Here is a 25,510-nt window from a genome sequence, read left to right on the forward strand (position 1 = left end):
ACACTGCTCGAGAACATTACATTTCACACCTCCTAAACTTGTTCTGACAATCATATTGCATTATCAACCTTCTCAATGCTTGTCTTTCTTCCCTTAAAAAAAAAAACCGACCACACAAACTGAAATGAACATCTTTGTGCTTTCTGATGGAAACATTTTAATTTACTCATTTAAGCTTTGATGTGTATGTCACGAAGCTGAAGGGTGGCAGAAAAAAAAAAAAAAAAAAAAGGGGGATAAGCTTTTGCAGCCGTTGCCATTTGTTTTCTGCATGGCAGTACCTCGTCTGGTACTTGAGGGCTGTAACGTGGCAACACAAAAAGGCAGGTTTAAAAAAAGCACATAGCCCAAAGCTGAGTACATGTACGCTGCAGCAAAAATTGGGGGAATCACAGGCGGCTGCTTGGATAAAGCCAGGTGAAGAGTCTGCCTTCCTCTGCCAGCCAGATCCATTATAAAAAAGCCAAAACACAATAAACCACCAAAAAACAACAATCACAACCACACACACACCCCCCACGTTATTGACTATGCTGTAGCACAAGGATTAGACAAAAAAATGCCCACCAACACGACATTGATGCTGGGAGGGCTGGAGTCCCTCTGCTGTGAGGACAGGCTGAAAGAGTTGGGGGGTTCAGCCTAGAGAAGAGAAGGCTCCAAGGAGACCTTAGAGCCCCTTCCAGTCCCTAAAGGGGCTCCAGGAAAGCTGGGGAGGGACTCTTGACCAGGGAGAGGAGCCTGGAGAAGAGAAGGCTCTGGGGAGATCTTATAGCAGCCTTCCAATACCTAAAGGGTCTACAGGAGAGATGAGGAGAGACTCTTGATCAGGGAGTGTAGCGATAGGATGAGGGGCAACGGTTTTAAACTGAAAGAGGGGAGATTTAGATGAGATCTGAGGAAGAAAGAAGCACTGACCCTTAAGGAAGAAATCCAGCTTCTGGCTCCCAGAGAGATGGAACTGCTTACTTGCAGCCCTATACAAAAATCCCCTACTTTCGATCAGGAAGTAATTCGGAAGCATTTTTGGCTTTAGCTTTTTCTAACGGGTAGTCTTGTTCCCAACAGCAGGTCAGGAAAGCCGAATGGTAGAACACGGACTGTGTGAAGAGTGTCGGGACCGAGGAGACATTAAACAGAGACTCAATGCCATTGCTCAATACCACCTTCCTTAGGAGACACCCCTTACTCTTCTATCAAAGCTCATGTCACACAGAGCTCCTCAGGTTGATTCTTCAATCACGATTTGGCAATACAATTTTATAACAGGTCCATAAAGGTAAATTCCTCCTTTTAAAATATTACGGGTTCTTATTTTAAAGTGGCAAGATTCGCAAGCCAGCCAGCATTCCGCAGCATCACATATGCTTCGGAGCTCACATAGTTTACTGAACTCAATATGCATGTTTAATTTGGTCTGACAGTCCACAGCGAGAAATAAAGCCAATAATTTGCTCTCTAGGGGCCTGGACTCATTAGAATTCAGTTTTTCTGTGAAGAAATTCTAACGTACTTGACTCTTCAGTTGGACACAACAATAAATCTGCTCTAAAACATTTGGATTTTTATTTGTATTATTTTTAAATATATATAAAAAAAAAAAGTTCTCTCTTCACATTGCCCTTTAGAGATATCTGCTTCTGGCTGTCTTTCTTCCTGACCTAAGTCAAAGGCATATTTTCTTTATAACCTTAATTCCCTGTTCTCTCCTGCTCACTTACCTGCTGCCTATAGTGACTCATTACCTATGTCTACAGACACTCCCTTTAGAAGCCTCTCCTCCTTTACACCAACAAAACAGGAAAAGGCTAATGTCCAACTTGCAAGCCCTTAGAACTAATTTCAGTCAATCAGTGGAAGAATTTGCCCTTAGGACTAATTTCAGTCAATCAGTGGAAGAATTTGCTACGTTTTCTTGTATAAAGACAACTATTTTTCTCATGCGAGGTTATCTTTTAAAAGGAAGCAGCAGTTACAAGCCCTAAAATCTCATATACTTTACAGTGTTATCTAAACTTTCTTCTTTGTTTCTAGGATACTTGATAACTACTGAAAAAAAAATAATCTTAAAGTGAAATGTATCTTAGGACCTTTGTTTTATGGTTCTTCATTATGACCTTTGTCTGCAATTAAGTTCTAATGGAACCAAAATTAACTCTGAAATTTCCAACAGGCACATGATACATATAAGTAAAAAGAAAATGTTCCTAACACTTAGATGGAAGTGATAATTAAAATCCAAATCCTCAGATCAGGAAAGGCATGTTATAATATACTACATTAATCGTGATTCTACAACCGGCAGAAATAGTGATTTTTTTTTTCCAGCAGTTAATCCAGTTTAACAGCATGGGTTTGGTTTTTTTTTTATTTGCTGCCTTTAAGGTAAGAAAGCTCACTGACAGTCTTCCTGGGTATGCTTTTTGATAATCCTTTCAATGAAACATACAGAATAATGCTAAGAATTAAGAAGGCAGCTAGGGAACTTCTAGAAAAGCTCCTTTTGCCATTGAACTAATTACAAAGAAGTCAAATTTTCAATTTTTAAAGGCATTGGCACAGACAACAATAACTGGCACAGACAACACACTGTACTCCAGGAAAGAAAAAGAAAGCTTAAGTCACTTTTCTCTGCAGATAAGAACTAGAAGGAGAAATAAGGCACGAATTTCTGCGTACCTCCTAAAAAAGTCAACAACAAAAAAACCCACAACATATTTCCAAAGAAAAGAAAGCACACAACAAAAATAGAGATCATTTTTATGCTTCTAAAACCACTCACATTAGAAGATGGAATTTGAACCATTCATTTTCACTGACCAATTCTTAAAAAATTAAAGTTGGGAAAAAAAAAATCCTAGGCATCCATCTGAGTAGATTTCCTTTTAGTCAATAGTTTACAATAATTTAAAAAGTGAAACATTAGAGTGAAGACCAGGACAGAAATAAGAATAATTTATTGTTTTCTCTATCACAGTGGCTTGAAATTGACTGGGACAAGTATAAGCAATCAGAGAATCAACAATTTCTGGTCTGCATCGTGCTGAGAGAGCGCGAGAGCCAGGATTCACAGGCATTTGGGGGAGGCCTCGTTAAGATAATTTACCTCCGAGATCCCCACATGATTCAGGTCTGTCCACATGCCATCTATAGCCTTCACACCATCAATTTGCCCAGAGAAGATGTGGATGCCCAGAGAAGCTGTGGCCACCCCATCCCTGGAGGGGTTCAAGGCCAGGTTGGATGGGACTTTGAGCAACCTGGTCTGGTGGGAGGTGTCCCCGCCCAGGGCAGGGGGTGGCACTGGGTGGGATTTAAAGGTCCCTTCCAACTCTAACCATTCTATGATTCTAATTACTGACCCCAACAAAAACATTCACTTCAGAGAACCCTACAACAAAAGGGACTTTCTGGGCACAGAGCAAGTTTAGGGGATACAGAAAAATATCAGAAGGACTGAGAGTTTTCATATACAGGAATTAAAAAAAAAAGTGTATGGCCAAAAAGCGACCATGAGGTCATCTAAGCTGCTTTCTTAGGACATACACAAGCCTGGACATAAAAAAAAATAAAAAAAAATCCCCAAAAGTCAAAGAACAAAACCCCACAAGTCAGTTATCTCTCTTACATTGTTTAAAAAAAAAAAAGAAAACAAAAACACCCCAACCAACACACACCACAGCTTCCTATTACTATTGGACAGTACAAAGCGTATCTCAAGATTAAGAAAAGTCACTAGCCCACAGATATTTATACTATAAACCTTGTGCGTGTACCTAAGAAGACAGAAAAGGTAGTGGGAACTGAAAAAGCAGAGGGGAAAAAAAGCTAAGGGTAATAAAAAATACACAACATGAAGATGAAAGTGAAGATAGACAATTTATATCCAGACTTCTCAACTTACTTTAGCATCTTTAGGGTTGTCACAAATAAAGGTTTCCCCATAAGGAGAGATGATGGGGGGCTTTTCTTCTGTGAAAGTTTCTAAAAGCAAAAAAAAAAAAAAAAAAAAGTAAATACAGAGACATACAGTGCAATGCTCCACTAAATTACTAATAAAATCAACAACAGACAGATTTATCTGCTTGTGATTTCTCTGTCCTTGGAATAAAAACAACTGAAGAACAAGAAGCAATTTCCTATTCCTTAACAAACTCCAAAGACCTTTTTTCCTCTCACATATTACCTGCTCAGACACTGCTACTATCACTATATAATTCGGATATAACTTGCATACAGGCCTTTTCTTCTTTCCCACCCTGAATTAAGTTGAAAAAAAACCCTTCTTTTGCTGCATACTCTTAGGAGCAATAGCTCCAAAGCAGCCTCTATTCTGACTTTCAAAAAAACCCTACAAACCCCACAAAAACTCATTTGTGCACAATCTTCATTTTGATACCAAGTATTTGCATAAATTAATATGCATAACTTCAAGCAAGACATACCTCCAGAGTATGAAAGGACTTTTGTTTACAACTGACTGCACAAGACTTCTAAACTCTTCCAGTAAACTATTTAATACAATTAATTTCCTGTTATTTCCTGGAGCTATGAGCACTAACAAATTAAGCAGCATTAGTCAGGAATACTCTCCTTATATCTTTCAAGAAAAAGTCAACTCTGCTTAAAAAAATCTAGATCTAATCTTAGAAACAGAAAATACCATAGTCTAAAAAAGTATAGTAAAATAAATGAGGTTTAAAGACTGGATTTTCTAATTCTCGTGTTATTAGCTCGTAAACAAAAGCTAAGTGAAAACACAGAAGTGGCTAAATGTTCTGTTATTACATACATCACTTCTTCCAGACCTTCCAGATAACTCAATATTTCTTAAAATGAGCGAGTCAATACTCATTTTAGAAAACTTCTGCTCTGAGGTTTCTTTTTCGTCAGTATTCAAGATGCAAATATCAGCGTGTTTAACTCACTGTTTTGTGAAATTTGCCTCCCAGTGCAAGAAATATTTACAAGATCCACATTTCTTCTTTTCTGCAGGGAACTGGAACAAAACAAAGCCCAAAATGGAAACGTTAAGTGAAATTTTCTAGAAATGGAGCAAAAACATCTTACGGAGTTAAACTATTACAATTATATACAAATAGAGAAATAGTCAATTTTACGTCTTGGGAAAATTTCTGATTTAATTTAGAAGTCACTCAATAATGTGTTTTCCTCACTTTACGACAGCAAATACGCCCTTCTCCTTCACACTGATTACCAATGACTATATTTAAAGGAAGTTGTACTATGGAAGTCTAATTTAACATCAAGCTCAAAGGGAGCCTGGGCATGGAAGTCCAAACAGAAAATACTCTCAATCACTGTGAAATTTGCTGTAATTTGCTGAGACAGCAGCTTTAGAATAACAACACAGGAATAAATATGCCTGAATCAGTACATTTCTAACTCATCTTCACGTCTCTACCAGTCTGGATTAGAACTCTTTTCAGTCAAGCTCTGATTTCACCTTTTAACATGAATAATTAGTAATTTTTCCTCTTAATTTCATTTCACAATAGTGATACAGATACTCATACGTCCTTATAGAATATTCATTGCTTGATAAATGGAAGATCCTTGAAGTTTTTCTAATGGTTTGCATGTCCTCCATCCTTCAAAGCCAAAGATAGGTATGTTTTACCAAAAATATCAATATTACTAATTTTTGTTTCCTGGCTAGACATAATGAGAAATTTTATTAAGATTAGCTATATTCCAAACCCTCGAAACACTGTCCCATGAAGCCCAAGTTGAGTTACTCCATACGACAGGCTGATGTTTCTCTGTGACAGAAGGCATACATTTATGAATTACTAGTTCATATCATTTTTAATCCATGCCTAAATCTGCCCCAACCAAATTACTAAATTCAAGACAGAAACCACACTTTCTGAAGTTACTTAAGATTTCAAATGCTTTCCAGGTAATAGTAATTAAGTTCCTCAATGATATTTTGTAAAATCCTGGTTTTAGAAAACACAGGGTGAGTTGGGCCACTTCGGGCAGATCATGGGCTACCTCCCATACATAACTGTTTACCTTCCGGAGTTTTAATTAAAAAAAAAATACACAGCAAATACTTTAAAAGTCTGTGTTTCTTCCTACATTTTACTAAAATTGATGTAGTTACAACTTTTGAAGCTATATTAGCAAAAGAACTTCATGCATTTGTACTAACCTAATTTTAAAGATCCTGGTATGTTTAAAAAAAACCAACTTAAAATCCTAACTTTTCCAACACAGACCAGATTTTTTGTGGTCAGGTTGGGTTTTCTTAAGGGTATTAATAGAATTAAAATAAATTTGAGATACAGATAGGCAGCTTTGAGTCAAAAAGCTTCTGAAATGATGGTTTTTTTCCTTGTGTAAAACAGTGAGTCATTGGATTCGTTTCAGGGTGGATGGATTTAAAAGTGGGTAATGGTAAAAGCAACAAGTGAAGATGAATTCACCAGGAAATGAAAGACATGAAATCAGCTTAAAAATGCCTGCATTTTTTTAAATTCATGCAATTTTTCAGGACTTGTGCATTCTTTTTTGATTAGGTACCTACATGTACCAAACCTGCTAATAAGCAAAGTGTAGCCTTCTTTCCGAGCAATCAAAAATAAAACTTTTTTTGTTGTTTTTGGAAAACAAATTTATAACTTACACCGCGTAAAAACTATCTCAGGATATAAAAAAAATGGAACAATTTTACTTTGAACATCTGCTTGAAAGATTATGTATTAGAAACCACATACAGTGCAAGATATAAAATTGTAGTAATTTGTCAGTGCTCAACAGACTAGTTAGATGGTTACTGCACAACTTGAATACTTGGATTAAAAGACAGAAAAATACTGAAGACTTCTTTGGGGGCAAATAAGATGGAAAAAAATCTTATTATCTACACAAATCTCTGACTTTCCTTAACTGTTTCCAAAATTTAATACCTCTTCAGATTCGTGATCTTCTTTATTTTGCTCTTTATAGGAAGGTTAGCGCAAGCTGTCCATGAAGTGTGCCAATTTTACAAAAATGTAATAATTTCAATTAAACTATCACTTTGTTTAAAACCGTGGAGATTAAGACCCGCTATTTTCTTGTATTAAGAGGTACCGGATGCGGCTCAGGCCGCGTACTCTTCCCCACCGCCCTTTCCTTGAGCATAAACAGGATGGAAGGGTGCGATGAGGCAGCGACTGGTTTAGCTAAAGGCTGAGAGACTGGAAAGGCGAGACCTTCGCACTAGGCTGAGCTGGTTTATTCAATATACTCCCACCACCGCGCAGATAAAGCGAGGGAGAGAGGTCAGTGCAAGGAGTCACTGCCCCAAAGCCTTTACCGGCATTCAACTGAGTGTTTTAAATGAAGGAAGCTTTTGTTCTCAAACTCATTCAAAACAGGTTATCTTTTCTATCTCGAGACCCAACCCGCCCACACGTCAAAAGTGCTCTCACACTCTGGGTTGGAGCTTTGGGGTTCACAGACTGTTGCAGAGGTAAATTAATGGTGTTGCTTGACCATAGGAAGAGAAAGAGAACAGCCTCTCTCCTAAAAACTTCGGTTTGTGTGACAGAATATAGAGCATATAGAATATAGAGACACAGCAGCACCAGCTTCGGAACCTCCTTAGCAATCTTGACTACTGAGATGTTAAGAAACGGATCGAAAGAACATCAGCACCAAGTTTCAACCATAGGATCTGCCAGTTGCGGAGAACAAACGGCGCCTGCTCAGGGCAAGCACCCTTATCTATTTTATTTATTTATATTTTCCCCCAAACGCAGCATATTTTTCCAGAATTACTTTTGGTCTATTTCTTCCTGTTCGTCTTAGTAAAGAACCAGAGCGTTCCCACTCCTGAAAAACACAAGTAACAGAGTTGGGGGCTACAAAAAGAAATAATCTAGAAGTACATAGAGTTCATCAACCTGAAACGTTCTCTGTGTAGCATTCTGTGTAACAAACAGGTCTACCATGTTATAAATCTGCTTAAGCTTCTCCTTTGAACAAATTGCTGCTGGGAATGACGCAACAGTAGCTATTTCACCCAAGAGTGACTGCTAAATGACATGATCCAAAGCATCCGAAGCCTCTAAAACTCTGTATACTTGTTATCTTTAATCTTGCGCTAAAGGCACAGCGGTGATTAGCTCGAGCCATGGCGTTACTTTCATTATTTTGTCTTCCAAAAGCCTCAATTTTTCACTCCTGTCTGTATGGAAGAAGTCACTGAGACCAAACGTATCAAGAGAGATCACGAAAATTCCAATCCACTGCTTAACCCTTTGCCCTGTTCCATAACATGGACTGGCAAAACATAGGAAAAATTGAAGACTTCTCACTGAAATACAGAATGCAGGGTCTCAGAAAGGGTGAGACCTTCATTAGACTTTATCATTAGACGTTTTGGATGCAGATTATTTTTATTTTAGAAGATGATTTGCAATCCCCTGAACAAGTCCAGTGCTTCTAAACACCTTTAGAGGTGGATCTTCACTAATTCAGAGAGCTCACAATGTTTTAAAAACTAGCATAATTACACTTCACTTCAGTACTGATCAACCAAAACCACTAAAATCTGCACAAGAACCTCACTATCAAGAACACTGTGTAATAATCACCTTTTTTTTTTTAACTCCACCCCCTCAGTACTACAATGATGCCACGCATACTTCAAAGAAAAAAGAAAACCAAAATATTTCCATTTTCTAAAACGCTATGGTGTCTTTCCAGCTGATGGCGTGTGTTAAAATCATAGTATCATAGAATGGTTAGAGTTGGAAGGGACATTGAAGATCAGCCAGTTCCAAACACCTGTCATGGGCAGGGACACCTCCTGGACAGCTCAAAGCCCCATCCAACCTGGCCTTGAACACCTCCAGGGACGGGGCTTCTCTGGGCAACCTGGGCCAGGGTCTCACCACCCTCACAGTAGAGAATTTCTGCCTAATATCTAATCTAAATCTCCCCTCTTTCATTTTAAAACCATCACCCCTCGTCCAATAGCTCCACTCCCTGACCAAGAGTCCCTCCCCATCTCTCCTGGAACCCCTTTAGGGACTGGAAGGCCATTATGAGGTCCCCCCCAGAGCCTTCTCTTCTCCAGGCTGAAGAGAGGCCCTTTTCTTACAGGCAAGAGCCAGAAGCCCAGGGAAGCAGGAATAATTGCAAGAGAGGCAAGCACATTATTAGTAATAACGAGTGACATGGTCACAGCACTCCTAAGGGGCACAAGTAGACCCAACGCGTGAAGTTTTTGTGCCAGAAGGCACACAGGAGCTCATGAGAAGAGCATTTCCTTGCATCAAAATTTAATGATTAATATCCATGCACGACTAGAAGGAAACGTTGAGGTTCCCAGAAGATTGCAGCAGGATTTCTCTGTCTCTATGGAAAAGTCTTCACCCAGTGTAATGAGACCGGTGCCTATCAATAAAAGCCATTTGAGAATGTTTTTCAACGCAATTCTATAAGGCAGACACAATCTTTCCCAAGGTTAAAGATGCTGCAAGCTGCCATTTGAAAGTTCTTTATTAATTCTTTGCCCCTAAAAAAAAAAAAAATACCCGGCAGTTATCAAGAACATTTCTGTGAAGTGTAACTTCTGTTTTTTAAGTTCTGGTTTAGCCTTGATCTTCCTCGGACAGAGAGCTACTTGTCCTTCAAGATTTCCATATTGTTATAACTGGAACAGGAAGATGGAACTCAAATCAATGGGTGGGTAATGAAGTTAGTGACCCATTAATCACTGATAGACTGGGATGTGGAGGATTTACTTCAACAGTGGGAAGACTACAAATACAGCATATTCTCTCTACTGGAGGGTTGTTTCTCAAAAGACATTAAGAGCACCCTTTGAGTAGCTAGTTATTGGTATCTTTTAGAATGAGATTCCCATTTGAGCGCAGCGGGAATAGCTTTATTATATGAAGTACGGATAATCACTTTACAAAAGTTAACGTAAAGCTACTCCTCAGCGAAAGACGTTTATACTTAAGTTTCAATAAGCACAATTTTTTGGTGATTTAGAAAGCACTGAGGAAACATTTTTTTAAGGCACAGAAAAATCTCTTAATTGTTGCAAAGAATCTTTGCCTTTCCATCTTTTCAAACAATTGTATTACAAAATGTAATATTGACTTCTTTCAATAACCTAAAAGAAACTTATAAATGCTGGGAAAACTCTGCATTTAGGGCATGTATAAACTTGCTAATGATGCTTCTAACTGCTGAGATATGCAGATGAAAAAGACAAGATAAATACAAAATATTCTCAGACACGTCCCTTCCAGGCACAGCCAGTGGTTTTAAAACGAAAAAGAAAAAGAACCAACTTAAAAAAAAGTGCAACCTAATGATTTGGATCTGGCTGCACCGACAAAAGCTTTGCATATGTCTTTGCATGAGTTTTTCTTCTCTGTTTCAGACACTTAACCACCGTGACGAGTAATACCTTACAGTTAACAGAACCAAAAATATCACAGATTCATCTGTGGGGTGATATCCTTCGCTTACACAGCCTGTAATATGGTGATCAACTGCACATTCAGCACCTATTAACATTCAAACAATACTTACTTTTATTAAAATAGGCCTGGAGTTAAGTTCTAACATCAGACCTTTTCCTCTACATTCCAGCGTATTTTTGCAAGACAAGCTACAACAACTAATGCTTATTTAAGACAAGTGCTACTCTAATTTGTGGATTCCAATTATGAACTCAGGCATTTTGAAGGAAGAAAAAAAAAATCCACACCCACATCACATGAATATCTTGAAACAAATTCCAACTCTCTCATGCAATTTATTATAAGGCACTTTATTGGACTCTATTCAATACTATTCTCACCAGCGCTGCGCAGAACTATCCTTACAAAGATTCCATAAACCCCAAAACTCTCCCTCAGCTTTTTTTTTTTCCCTTTTTCCACCTCTTTTTTCTGCTGGAATGCCTCAAAAAATATTTTTATACTACGAGCGTCATTAAAAGCTAAGTTTTTTTGTTACTATGAGAACACCAGCAAAAGCCAACACCTTAATATGACAAATAGATTGCATTCATTCTGAGTTAACAGTTAAATGACAAGCAGTTCAGAAATTAATCTAAAGAGCCATCTGGAAGAAAGTCCTCACTTTCGACCCACAATACAATGTAATTTCCTCCTCCACGAAATATGCTATTCTAATATAAACCAAAAAAATTACATTTTTATATTTATATATAAATTTTATGTGCTTTAAGGCTAAGACATGAGATTCTCACGTAATCATCTCGTAATGCCCATGTAGAATCATATCAGATACAGCCTGCTTTTTACAGGGTGGCTACACCACACTGCACAAAACAGACAACAAGGTTGTTCTAAATTTTGCCCAACTTTTCAGATAAAACTACATTAATAGGTGGAGTTGTGTAAAACTTCAGAGATCTTCCTTATAAGATAGACATATAAAAATAATAACCTTATATTTTCCAATAACAGTATCTCTTGAAAGGTACAACCTTAAAAGTTACTAAGATACAACCTGAGTATTTGTGTTCCACGCTGTTGTCTCATCATAAAAACAGATTTTCGTACTTAAGGGTGATTATTTAGCCCTCTTGAAATCATTATTTTGTCACCATTTTCCTCTGATCCATCAGAATTTCATCAGACACATCAGAGCTAAGGTCTAATTAATATTATTAGCACTGTTTTGGTTTCGAATAGATTCAACAGCTTTTTCTGTTACTTTTCAATCTTGGTTTTGTAACACTCGCGTATTTACATTCTTCCCAATTCTAATAGCATACAGATTAAAAATACTTGACACAGTTGTTTTTAGTAAGGTTTATACATAAAGCAATAAAGATTTATTTGAAAATAAGTAGAAGCAGAGATGACTGGGGAGGTTATTCCTAAAATTTCCCTTTATGCTCTCATTTGAGCTTTTAACTTGCACTGAAACTTAATCCTCCTTCAGTTAATGTGGCAACATTCATTCCAGATCCAGCGTACGAATGTATGAGAAAAATTCACAAAAAAAAAGACATAAAAAAACTCACGAGAAACTCCAAACTATAATTTCATAGAATCATAGAATGGTTAGAGTTGGGAGGGACCTTAAAGATCATCGAGTTCCAACCCCCCTGCCCTGGGCAGGGACACCTCCACTAGAGCAGGTTGCTCCAAGCCCCATCCAGCCTGGCCTTGAACCCCTCCAGGGATGGGGCAGCCACAGCTTCCCTGGGCAACCTGTTCCAGTGCCTCACCACCCTCACAGGAAAGAATTTCCTCCTAATATCTAATCTAAATCTCCCCTACAGTGACAGCAATTCTTCATTAGAAAGAAACAGCAGTTACCTTGATGAAGCTTGAACTTTACTCGATTCGGGAATTTCTGGTACAGGCCGATGCCTTAATATAAAAGACCGGCTTGTTCTTGGAAATGCTTTCATGCAGTTCTGCGTACAAGAATCATACAAGTCATTGTCTATCATTTCGCCTTGAAACTTAAAGAATGGAGAATTTGGCTCGCTCTCGGATAAATCATCCTCATCTGCAAACGTCAGATGTTTGTTTTCACTGTATTTTGCCTCACATGAATGAACAAATGTAAAAGGAGGCTCATGAAATGCCGAACGGCCAGCCAAGTGCTCATCAGCTTGGTATGCAGCAGCTTCTTCCAGCGATGGATCCAGCTGCGTATTCATTTTAATACTTCCACTTAGGCTGATGGCTTTCAGTACGCTGTCCGAATTTTGGTATAAACTAGAAAAATCCACATTTGTACAGCTATCCTCGTTTGCCTCAGAGAATTTTTGCTCCGCAAGTTCGAATCTTTCTTTATCGACGTAAGCTTTGTTAAGAAGCGGTTCTGACAACGTTGCGGGTATCAAGCTAGTCCCGTCTATGCTCGAATTGCTCACTGGAGACACCTGATCCGAGGACGAATATCGCTTCTCTTCCAAAACTTTCGAGTCTTTGAGTTTTAGATTTTCACGGCAAAGAGAATCTCCCTGTATTTTTGAAAGGGTGGTGTCTAATTGCTTAAGAATCCTTCTGCGGTGCCCTGTAGGCAACACTCCCATTTGCTGAAGCACGCTGTTATTTATTCCCACGCAATCTGTCACAAAGTTATAGCCGTACTCTTTAAAGTTAGGAAGATACTGCCCCAAGTTAATGCTGGCCAAGAATTCTTCAGTATCAGTGCCACTGCCTGTGGATGACATGATGGCAGCTTCATTCCGAATATTGCCCCACACAGTCATGTAGAAATACAGTCAGGATGCGCGCATATTCCCTAGCAACAAAGCGCTCTACGTTTGTTGTCAGCCAGGCAGCGGAGAATATCAGTTTCTTCAAGACACGTCTTCAAATTTCTGCAGTTCAAACTGACTTATTTTTTTTTTAAAAGACTGCAAACCTATGAAAAAAAAAAGGGGGGGGCATTAAAAAAAACTCCCACCTGAATTCACATTAATCTTGGCTAAAATTCTGAAAGGCTCCCTATCATTTGTACAGCAGTATTTTTAAATTGCTTGTATGTGAAAATTTTAAGGAGGGTAAACAGCATAACCCCTCCATCCTTTTATCTTGGCCTGTATAAAGAAAATAGAGAAATCAAAGTCTTAGCTCAGCACAAGGAATACAGCCTTAAAACATATAATCCTAGTAGTTAACATTGAGATGAACAGTTAAAAGATGAACCACTTACCTACACACTCTTATTACACAGGGCTTGCATATAAGGGGGAGATATCAAAGTGATCTAAGACCAGAGCTGGAACCCAAAGCTTTCCCATACCCACCCCAGCAACAATTAACTACAGCGTGAGGCTTCTAAATCCCTCATCTTCCGAGCCTTAAGCTCTTTTTAGGGCAGAAACACAATTTTAATGGGGAAAAGGAAAAATTACTGGCTAGAGCATTCTATGTGAAGCGTGGGTTCAAGCCATCTTCAACTGAAAATACCACTGAACAAGTATCATAACCAGTAAAATAGTTTACAAAGGTAGAATCACTTGAGCATATTGGGGGGGGGGGGGGGGGGGGGGGGGAGGAAGGAAGTGCCTTGATTGTTTAAATAACTACAGTCAGAAAGCGATGGAAGTCACGGAAATACCTCTTGCAGAGGAGGCCCTTCAAAGAATTGTCACGAGGGATAACAGGTAAATTAGCTTTTGAACTGTCAAGGAAGCAGTTTTTGCTTGGCCACAAACAGCATTCAGAGGCATAACCCCAACAGGCAAGTTCTGGCCTTCACACAAGGGACATTCGGTACCTCAAGTGCCCAAGACAGTTTTTTCCAACTCAGCTCTTGCACTCTCCAGATCCCACCTATTTGAGGTCTCCTCTCCTTCAGGGCCATATCCAAATTCCCCATTTAGAGAATGCAAAGCAGACAGAGAAGCCGCCGCTCTGAAGGTGTTTGAGACAGCCAGCCCCGAAATCACATCTCTTTAAAGAAGTTGAGATCAGCAGCCGTCAACAGGTTTTTTCACCTCCCTCTTCCTGTATGAAGAGTAATTTGGCCTCGGGGAAACCTGCTGAGTGTAGCAGCTGCCCTGGCATGAAGGAACTAGCCTTAAGAAAAGAAAGAACAGCTCGGGTAGAACAGCATAAGACTTAAACAGCAATTAGAAAGAAAAGAAATCATGGTCGTAGGTATTGTCACCTTATTCTTCAAAATATTTCCTGACAAGAAGGGCACTACCTGTGGTCTAGAACTGAAGCTTAAAAGATTGCCTAATTTTGTACTGTATCAATTCCTGCAATAAAAGATAAAACCTCTAAGATTTGCCCAATATATTTGAATAACTAGGTTGTCGTTCAGAAAAGCACATCATAAGTAAATCTTTGCGCCCCTCCTCATTCCCCAAAGCCACACACAAATAAGTATAAATTTAAAATCGTGTACTGAACGGAGCACAGCTGTTATCACTGCTATTGGTGATTGTACCTTATTATGATTATGAAATAAATTAATAAATATCTAGTTCAATCACTACAAGTCTTTTGTCGCAAAAAATTTTGTAAATACCTTTGTTAATCCCACACTTTCAAAAAGCAGTTATCAAAAACAGGGAAAACCCAACCTTCTTTATATTACACCATATATATATATCTCACATAAGAGAGGAAAAAAAAAAGATAACAAATAAAAGTACATTTTTCTGGAAGATGTAAAAATCAACACAGCAGACTTCCAATAAAAGTTCCATTATTTAAAATGAGTCTTGGGATTCTTGTTTATCTCTTTAGCTTCATTTTTGGTGCAATATTTTTATCAGCTTTGATCACTGTCCACAAGTCTGAGAAGTGACTTATTATCCTGAATGCGAAATTCATACAAATTAAAACTTTTTAGAGAGAGAACTCCATAGGCAAATCAGATATCAACCTCCCAAGAGAGATGAAGTTTGTTAGGGAGTTAACCCTCACTAACAGATTCCCAAGTCATTTAAATTCAAAAAGCCTTGGATTGAGCTAAGATGATTAACCATCAGCTTTTAGATTTAACTTTCTCCTTTCCCAACACTCATTAGTCCTTTAAAAACTTCAGACATCAGCATTTCCTCAAGCCATAAAAGATAAAATTCAACAGTATGGCCTCCACCCGTCTCTAAACCCTGAAAAATACAAATATAAATACATAGTCTCTTAAATTGAACATATATTCCGAGTACAGAATAAGAAATGATTAGTACAGAAATGACTGAAGTGGGCAAAAAAGTATCGGGCAGGCACTGTCTGCGCCAGAGTCTTTCACGAACCCATTAATGACAAAAAATAAACAACCAAACAACCACAAAACAACCTAAAACCTCACATGTTCAAATATTTAAACCCCCTGCAACGTTAGCGCATCAGTCTGAGTGTTTTACAGTTGGAACTGCAATTGGTTAGATCAGCCGTTCCCACCTTCCTCGGCAGTTCTGGGTTTCACCGTGGCGTCTGGGTATTTTTTCCCCTGAGGTGTTAGCGTTTATTTCACAGCCTCATTCTCTCCATCCATCTTCAGCAGTAACAAAAAAGACACTTAGGAAAGTAGCTTTTAGTTACGTATTTATAAATAAATAGATCTATTTTATACACGCATATCTATTTATACCCACACACGCTCTTTTCAGTGCTTAAATACTGGGTTTTTTCTACGTGCAATAGCTTTGCCCACGCCTTCCTCTGGAGCACCGCCAGCGTCGTTACTTCAGGAACTCAAATAGCCACGTATTATCAGCTATTTGGATCCTAATAATCTGTATAAACCACATCACCAAGCAGAGGATTACCTAGCACAGAACCACCTTTTTTTTTTTTTTTTTTTTTTTCCAAATTTGCTAGACCCATTACTTTTTTGCAGCCTATTTTATAAACAAAAATACGTAGCAGACTGAGAAAGAAGAAACTGCTCGCTGAGAAGATATTTTAACCATGAAAAGCCAGCACTGCTAGAAGCTCTTCTTGCTTCTGTAGTGATCTACGGCAGAAGCGGCCAATGCATCCATGAAGCTTTACGAAGACATGCTATAGATCTGGCCTACCAGTACAGCTGGCCAGACACCAGTTAAGTTCACATGTATTTTGTTGGTCTAGAGCAAAGGCTTATACCGACACTTGTTCTGGTTTGACTGCTCAAAGATTCAACTAACAAACAGCTAAAGAAATCTCCGCACATTGGTGAAATGGAAAATAAATACCCAATCATTTCTTGCATTCCCATGTTTTATCCTGACTTGAGGCTTAAGCTCAAGAAGTCTACAAAAAAGCAGAACTCAAGGACCACCTTATTCATAGATTCATAGATTGGTCCAGGCTGGAAGGGACCTCCAAAGGTCATCTAGTCCGACCTCCCCGCAGTCAGCAGGGACACCCCCAACTAGACCAGGTTGCCCAGGGCCTCGTCGAGCTTCACCTTGAATATCTCAAGGGAAGGGGCCTCAACCACCTCCCTGGGCAACCTGTTCCAGTGTTCCACCACCCTCATGGTAAAGAACTTGTTCCTAATATCCAAGCTAAATCTCCCCTTCTCCAACTTAAAGCCATTGCCCCTCGTCCTGTCACTGCAGGCCTTTGTAAACAGACCCTCCCCAGCCTTCCTGTAGCCCCCCTCAGGGACTGGAAGGCCGCTATGAGGTCTTCCCGGAGCCTCCTCTTCTCCAGGCTGAACAACCCCAGCTCCCTCAGTCTGTCTTCACAGCAGAGGTGCTCCAACCCCCTGATCATTTTCGTGGCCCTCCTCTGGACCCGCTCCATCAGGTCCATGTCCCTTCTATATTGAGGGCTCCAGACCTGCACACAGTACTCCAGGGGAGGTCTCACCAGAGCAAAGTGGCAGAATCACCTCTCTGGATATTATCCAATATATGAATCTATTTCAGTGTAATTAATATCAATTTTAAAAAGAATTTCATTTCCTCCATAGCTTTAATTGCAGAATAAGTCATAACAAACCCTAAAGAACGTTTGTATGGCCTTAGATACATAGTGCATATATAGTACATACACGTGTGATACGCATTCATTCACTTTCACATCCATATTTGTACAACTACGACAAGTTTAAGTAAACAATAGTCTTCAACATCAGTTCACATGGCTGCATACATCCCCAAAAAAAAACGCCTTTAGTCTCAGGAGCAAGGCGAATTTTTCCCACAGTATTTGATAGAAATAAATATATAAAAAAAAAAAGAAAATAAAAGTGAGGGGAATTTGGTCTTCCTTAAATAAAACTGATTCTTGCTGTACTATCATATACTCCAATATAGAGTAACCAAGACAAAAGTCACCATTCAACATGGTTACTAAAAATAGAAAAATGCTACAGCAGTTCTACAGAAATCAAGCTTCTTTGAAGACACTTGACCATTCAATTTTATAGAAACGAGGGTAGAACTTCTAAATTGCTATGTGGAAAAAAACAACACAAGGGGAACCATCTGGGCTTCTCTTCCAAGAAAATATGTTTTGGCAGGGGATGAATTGCAGTTTGTGTTGCACATCCCAAACCTTATATGGGATCACCCAACTTTTCTTCCAGGGAAGATGATGTTTCTCACACTTCTTTTCAAACTGATTTTCACGTCCATCCTTTTCCCATCTCATGGAAGGGGCTTAGACAAGGAGGTACAATAACTCGGAGTGGCAAAGCAGTTCTTTTTGTTTTACTAGAAGCTAAATAGCACCAAAGAAAAATTGCAACACTGGCACAGAAAAAAATACATAACTTTCAGGACCCGTCCTCACATGGAAGATAAGTTCCTGCATCTAAGATTCTGAAAAGCCCTATCAATTGTTTCCATGAGCCTTCCATTCTATGATTTTTCTAGTTGAAAGAAGACAATCAAGACAACATTGACTGGAAGACAGACAGAGGAATCTAGGTTGAAGCAAGCAATCCAACTTTTGATAATGAAACGTGTGAACAGTAGGCTACAGCTGAATACAGAAACACTCAACTCAGACTCTCTTCTTTTTCCCCCTTTTTTAAGATCGCTACAGATATTAGCCTGCAGAAAGCGTCAAACCTTTAGAAGTGCATGGGCAAGATAATCACACTTTAAGCAATCAGTTCACCAAATACAAGCAAGTTCAGGCTTGCTCTCGGCTTCTGCTAAACCACATACTAGATTAAGATCCAAATAAAGAGGTAAAAAACCCAAAACAAAAAAAAAAAAAAATACAAAAAAAATACCAACCACCCCAACGTTACAACAGGACTTACCATGGAGCAGAACGAAATCTGCCAGCAGTGACTTTCATTTCCCATTGTACTTGACTGCACACAAACTGACAGGATTTAACAGGCCTAGAAAACATCGTAGGTCATTAAAGATCTTTCAAAAAAAAAAATATAAAAATCTACGTAATGCAATCAGCATACTGACTGCAAGCTCAAAAGAACAACAACAACAACAAAAAAAATCTCTCAAATGACCTTTTTGAAAGCGGTTACTTCATGAATTAACATTTGGGTCAACTCAGAGCAAGATAACTGATTGCAACAATTCCCCTTCCAAACGCAAGGAAGTTACTAGGTGTAGTTCAACCCAGCAGACAGTTACGAAATACCTTAAAGCACATCCTCTGTCAAAATGTTTTGGGGGATTTTTTTTGTGGTTTTGGGTGGGTTTTTTTTTCCCCCCAATTTCATAACACTTCTCTTCCAGAGAAAAGTTCAGCCACCTTCACTTACCTCGGAGTCAAACCTCACACTGCAAGAAATTCCAGCGGAACAACTTGCAGACGACAGTCTCCGGAATAAAGCACTGCCTGGCAGGAATAAGCAAACTAAAGGTGGAATTGGCCAAGTACACTTTAGCGAGTTGCTGTGGCAACACTTTGGGTGCCGTATCATTCACTTTGTGGTTTCTATCTAGGGCATCCTAGTGGCTCTGGTGACTTTCTCAAAGTGAACCTCACCCATTTTTCTGGCAGGATTTCCAGAGATAGACCGGCGCCTAACGCAAAGTCCGTGTCTAACTTTACAAAAACAACTCACAGAATAAATAAATACACAATATAAATAAATACACGATAACAAAGCATTGTTCCTTTGTACGACATTTACATCCAGACCGTTAAAATAATTTAAGCTAGAAAGGGGAGGAAAAAAAATATATATAAATACACGCCTTATTTTTCTATCTGCCTACCAGCTATTTCTTGTCAGATTCCAACTTTGGTATCTGATACCAAACCGCTCAGCTCGCTGGTAATTTTACCACCCCCACACCTCCCCCCAGCAGCGCGGTTTATACCGCACCGCTGCGCTGCCCGCGGAACCGGCGCCTCCAGCATCACCGCAGCGGCCGCCGGAGAAGCTCGGTACCCGCAGCAGCCCAGCCCGGCCCGACCCGCGGAGCCGCCCGCGCAGGCCTCCGCGCAGCGCACAAAGGCAGCGGGCGGGGAATCCCTACCCTCCCCCTCGCAAACTCCGCACCCCGCGGAGGCTGGCTTACCTCCGGGAGGGGGGAAGGAGGGAGAGAGAGAGGAAGGAAAAGCAGGACTTTCAGACGGCTTCAACTTTCTTTGCTCTCGCTGCTCGCTCGCTTTCTTGCTTTGCTTTCTCTTTCCTTCCTTCCTTCCTGCCTCCGCCCCCGCGCTGCTCCCCGCCAAGCCGCGCCCGCGGAGCGCAGCTCCCTCCCCTCCCTCCCTCCTCCGCACCTGGGCGCGGGCGGGGAAGCTCCCGCCGCACCGCTCCGCGCCCCTCCGCGGGGCGGGGGGTGGGCTCAGGGCGTGCTCGTTACCCCAGTGCCATCGCTTGGCAGGCGACCGTGTCCCCCGCCCCGGGGTGGAGTGGCATGGGGGCTCCATCCCTCCCGGGGGCTACGAGGCCACTGGTAGCCCAGCCGGCGAGCAAAGGACTTCCTTCCCCCCCCCCCCCCCTCAATGTCACCTCTGGCCACCAAAAGGGGACCAGGCTGCAGGTGCGAGGAAGCAGTTTTGCCTTACAAGGAGCCGGGCACAGCTGTTGGGACATCACTTGCTTCTAAATAAATAAACACGTTACAAATTACTAAGCTTTCAGTAACGCCTGTAACTTCCCCACTTCTAGGAACTCGCCCCCGTGCGTGAATTCCTGTCACTCGGCTGAAACCAGCGCTTCGGAGCACAAAAGGAGACCAAAAAGTGCTTTCAGACGCTCCGTCAACGCACAAACGCACCGTCCTCTTGATGGACCGCTCCTGATTTTGGCTAATTAAAGCCGAGGATGTACCAAAAAAAGGCTGACGCTGTCGTAGGTGAAGCCCGAGATCTGCCACCCTGTCGAAGCGAAGATTTACTGAGAAAAAAAATAAATAAATAAATAAATAAAAGAGACCAGCAATTAAAAGGGCTCATTGAGAAGCAGGTAAACCTGGGGGTTTTTGGTTTTGTTTTTTGTTTTTTGTTTTTTCCTGCTTCAAAAACTGCTGCCTACACGCTAAATACAGCCCCGTGAAAAACCCAGGGGGCCGTGGCAGAAAAAAAAAAAAAAAAAAAAAAAAAAAAAATTAAAAGAAAAAAAATTAAAAAAAAAGAGGTTTCAGGATCACAACTTTAAATGTAAACAACTTTTTCACTCTCCAACATCCACTCATAAGAATGAGAAGTTCAGCAGCACGGAAACAATTCCACCAGTGCCGAAACCCTTCTGAAAACCCTGCTGCGAGTCGTAATTATTAGGTGCCTAAATACCAAAAAAAAAAAAAAAAAAAAAAAAAACCAGTTAATTTTACCTCCGAAACTCGCAGTACGCAAGCAAATTTTGTGGCAAGGAAGTCCCGCTCCACTGCAAACTTTTGGGTTTGCCTTTTTCGGCAACCGGAATAAATTCGTAATTTTCTTGCTTGATTTCTCACGAATGCTTTTGCTGCGTCTGGCTCGGCGTCATTCCCAATTATTTGTCAAGGGACCGATAGGTTTCCAAACCCGGTTAGGGCCCAGGGGTGATTCAGGTGAGTGGATTAACACCCTTTTCGGTCACAGCCTTTCTGGATTGTAACCTAGTGACTCACAGAGTCACCCCATCCCAGCATTGCCTAAGGTTTCCAGCTAAGCCCGGATTCCTCTCAGAACACTAAAAATGCCAACGACTGCTGACTTAGGAAAGGAATTTTAACCACAGTAACTTAAAATATTCAAAAGATTCAGGTCCTGTAAACAACAAAAGACCTGCCCCCCCCCCCCCCCCCGTAAGGATTGCCGTGCCAAACCCCAAATAATTAGCAGTTTGTGCTGCGCTGAATTTCTTTTTCCTGCAAGTCTTCAGGTATGGTCATTAGAGCCTCCACACCCAGCACCCTTGAGCTCTTCTCTGTCGAGAAATTCCCAGGTCCTTCTATAGAGTCCATCTTTCTTTCTCTTCCAGGAGACCCATGGGATTTGCCCTTGTAGCAGAGCCCCCAGAAGATTTGGTGGATGAGAAGCTCAACATGAGCTGGCAACGTGCGCTGGCAGCCCAGAAAGCCCCTCGCATCCTGGGCTGCATCCCCAGCAGCGTGGCCAGCAGGGCGAGGAGGGGGGATTCTGCCCCTCTGCTCCACTCCAGGGAGACCCCACCTGGAGAACTGTGTCCAGCTCCGGAGTCCTCAGCACAGGAAGGACATGGACCTGTTGGAACAGGGCCAGAGGAGGCCATGGAGATGCTGGGAGGGCTGGAGCCCCTCTGCTGTGAGGACAGGCTGAGAGAGTTGGGGGGGTTCAGCCTGGAGAAGAGAAGGCTCCAGGAAGACCTCCTTAGAGCCCCTTCCAGTCCCTAAAAGGGGCTCCAGGAAAGCTGGGGAGGGGCTCTTGATGAGGGAGGGGAGCCATTGGAGGAGGGGGAAGGGTTTGACACTGACAGAGGGGAGATGGAGCTGAGATGTGGGGAAGAACTTCTTTGCTGTGAGGGTGGTGAGAGCCTGGCCCAGGTTGCTCAGAGAAGCTGTGGCTGCCCCATCCCTGGAGGGGTTCAAGGCCAGGTTGGAGGGGGCTTGGAGCAACCTGGTGTGGTGGGAGGTGTCCCTGCCCAGGGCAGGGGGTGGCACTGGATGCTCTTTAAGGTCCCTTCCCACCCAAACCATTCTATGCTTCTATGAATGGTCCCCTCAGTGTTTGTCTTTAAAACAGATGCCAGAATCTCACGTGGAACTGGCCAAAGAGGTCGCCTTCAGCACGTCCATACTTGTGTTAGCATCTCCCCTCAGAGCAGGACATGATCTGTGACTCAACCAGAATTATACTTATCTGCTTTTCTTGGCCACACTATGAGACCACAAATCCGAGATATCTTTTTTCAGGGTGGTTTTTGTTTTTTGTTTTGTTGTTTTTTGTTTCTTTTTTTTTTTTTTGGGGGGGGGGGGGGGGGGTGCAGGGGGAAAGGCAAGGAATGGGAGAAATCCATGTTAAATACCTGAAACACCCACTCAGTTGTGTTTACATATTTCTGTTTGCATTATGTCCAGAATAATTTCAGTATATACAAGTTCACTTTATGCCATGTTGCACTTTTGGGGGTTTAGGGTTTTCTTTTTTTTTTTTTTGTCTTTTTGTGTATGTCTAAATGACATTATCAGTATCAGACAAATCTTTTACTCTTTGTTAGGAATAAAGAATCATAATTTATCAGATTCTAAGCAAGCTCTCAAGTCTCTGTCGGAGCATATTCTCTGTCAGAGTATGGAATGGAAGCTTTCTGTCACTATGGTTAAAGAAAACAATCTTACAAAAAATCTAAAAGCAAATTGCATCTTACTAATTCTGATATAATTCAGATACAACATAAGGCACAGTACTGTTTTATGGTTTTATATTCTTGAGTTTTGAAAATCTACCAGCAGGCGGGAAAACTGCAGAGATTTTTTTTATCTGATAATTTCCTCTGATTTTCTGTGTTGCTATCATGAAAAAATGTTAGGTAATGGTTTTCTTAGCATGTGAAGATAAAATTTCAGTTTAGAAATGAGTTATAAAAAGAAGTTGCAGGACTTTTTCTATATCGTCTGAAAGACATTAGGGCCTTTTGTATTCCTAAAATACATTTGACCATACAAGAGAACCATTCATCAGAAACATGCTAAGATTGCCTTCCAGCTCAGATTTATGGTTGCAAAAACCTTTAAAATAACCTTGTTTTCCAGTAATTGATATCGGCCTGATTATTTTTAACACCATCAGTCCATAAGGATAACCATGTAGGTCCTATGTTTAGCTGAAGATGGAATAATATCATCCTAAAGTGTATGGGAACTGAGCCTTAGAACATGAATCTTTCCACACTCTGTGGTTTGTCGTAGGTCAAAGTAGATGTTTGCCACATTTCTTCATTGCTCATTAAGCTCCTGATGTAACTGATTCAAACTAGTCAGCCATTTTCCAATTTTCCAATATAAATATTGCAATTTTTGGAGGTGTACATCTTTAAAACTATGGCTCAGTTCTCCTTGCTGCATATTTATTGTATTTAAGAACTGCAAAACTAGCTGCACACAGAGCAAGTTCATAAGAATCTGGGGGAAACAACTGCTACTCCTTCCCTTATGTGTGGCCCACAAGTGGCTCTGGTATTTACATCGGGTTCATCAGCAATCTGAAAATACACATAAAAACTGGGTTTATTTGTCACTTTTAATAAGATTATTTCTCTCTCTGCTGGGAAAATAGCACATATTCCCACTGAACACAGTCCAAGCTAGGCAGCAAGAGCTAAGTTCTAAACTTGGTCTTCTCCAAGCTTTTCAGCCTCATTTACTTCTCTTCAAAGCAGAGGTAGTAAAATCCATCCACCCATCTCCTCAAGATGTTGAGAAGGTTAAATGCATTTAGTTTTGGAGCTGATGAAACATCATAAGATATGAAATGTTAGCTACATTTCAAACAATCAGCAGGTGAACATCTAGACCTTTCATGATTTAAGCTTCACTACTATTGTATATTACTGTTATTAAAATATCAGGAAAACTATGCTTGGAAATGGAATTACAATTTTCACAAGCAGAGTTCTAGCATGAGGCAACACGTTTCGCTCAGGGTAAGATAAAAATGCTGCAGAGCTTCAGAAAAATGATAGGACTGTAGCTAACGATAAGCACCAGAGTTGAGATAGCTCAGTTTTTGCATTCGCTATCGACTGTTTATGTGACCTTGAAATTCCTCTTGGCCAGTTACTCAGTGCAGTAGAACTCCGATATTTGTATGTCAGGTTGGAAACCAACCTGCATTTACTCAGACCTGTAAGGCAGTTTGACCCATACCCCATATTTTAATAATATATTTAATTGTGTAATAGTCAATCTGATTTCCAAGAAGATAAGAAGAAGAAAAGTTTCCTGTACCATATGATAGGTTTGTATTTTCAGACTATCACTTTATAAACCAGTTAATGTTATTCTTTACAGACTCGACAACACAATTGTGGCTTTTGCAATCTTATTTCCTTTAATGGCTATGTGTTTGACCTTAACGCAGTCTATTTTCTTAGAACTGTTGATGGACTCATGAGGTAGTCCCTTAGAGCTATTTTGATATTGATATATGACTTTTGAAACAAACAACATAAAGCTGGTGTAACAGGGTGATAAACTTATTACTTTTACAATATACCCATTGTTTTCCTTTACTAATTCTGGTGACAGTTAAGTCAGAGTCAATTTTATGGTATGGTGTTATACATTGCACTAAACTCCACACGCAATACCCTCTAAAGGCAAGAGCTGATTCAGATTAACTGCAATACTCCAAGAACAAAAACACAAACCAATAGTAACATTTGCATAAAAGCACCTCTCATACAGTGGTGATGGGTGAGTCAGAAACCATGATCTCGACCTCACTCCCAACAGGAGTCCACAATTGGAAGTGGCAACTCAAAATGCATCCCTGGGGCAAGGTGAGGTTTCTGGAAGTTAAGGAGGGTCTATGGAAGGCTTCCAGACAGCCTCTGGAAGTTAAGGACCTTTTACCAAAGCACACAGTTCAGTCCTTCCCTGAACTAACCCGCTCCACGTACTGTCTTGAGCCAGCACCCAAGCCTCTTGATACAGCCCTATGGGCTGATGATGCCCCACTTTCATATA

The 25,510-nt window shown here is 40.5% G+C and overlaps 1 protein-coding gene across 1 annotated transcript in view; it reads right to left on the reverse strand.

Moving 5' to 3' along the window:
• The window catches only part of ARAP2 (ArfGAP with RhoGAP domain, ankyrin repeat and PH domain 2), a 120,188-nt gene extending 106,793 nt beyond the window's left edge, over window positions 1-13,395 (reverse strand). Inside the window, exons 1-3 of the mRNA XM_074147318.1 lie at window positions 12,333-13,395; window positions 4,929-4,999; window positions 3,905-3,984 (exon numbers count right to left, since the gene is read on the reverse strand). Of these exons, the coding sequence (XP_074003419.1) occupies window positions 3,905-3,984; window positions 4,929-4,999; window positions 12,333-13,240 (1,059 nt within the window). The 5' untranslated portion in view covers window positions 13,241-13,395. The remainder of the gene's footprint in view (window positions 1-3,904; window positions 3,985-4,928; window positions 5,000-12,332) is intronic.
• Between the last annotated feature and the right edge of the window lie 12,115 nt (window positions 13,396-25,510).

The sequence above is a fragment of the Numenius arquata genome, chromosome 5, assembly GCF_964106895.1.
Source record: "Numenius arquata chromosome 5, bNumArq3.hap1.1, whole genome shotgun sequence".
Classification (NCBI taxonomy): domain Eukaryota; kingdom Metazoa; phylum Chordata; class Aves; order Charadriiformes; family Scolopacidae; genus Numenius; species Numenius arquata.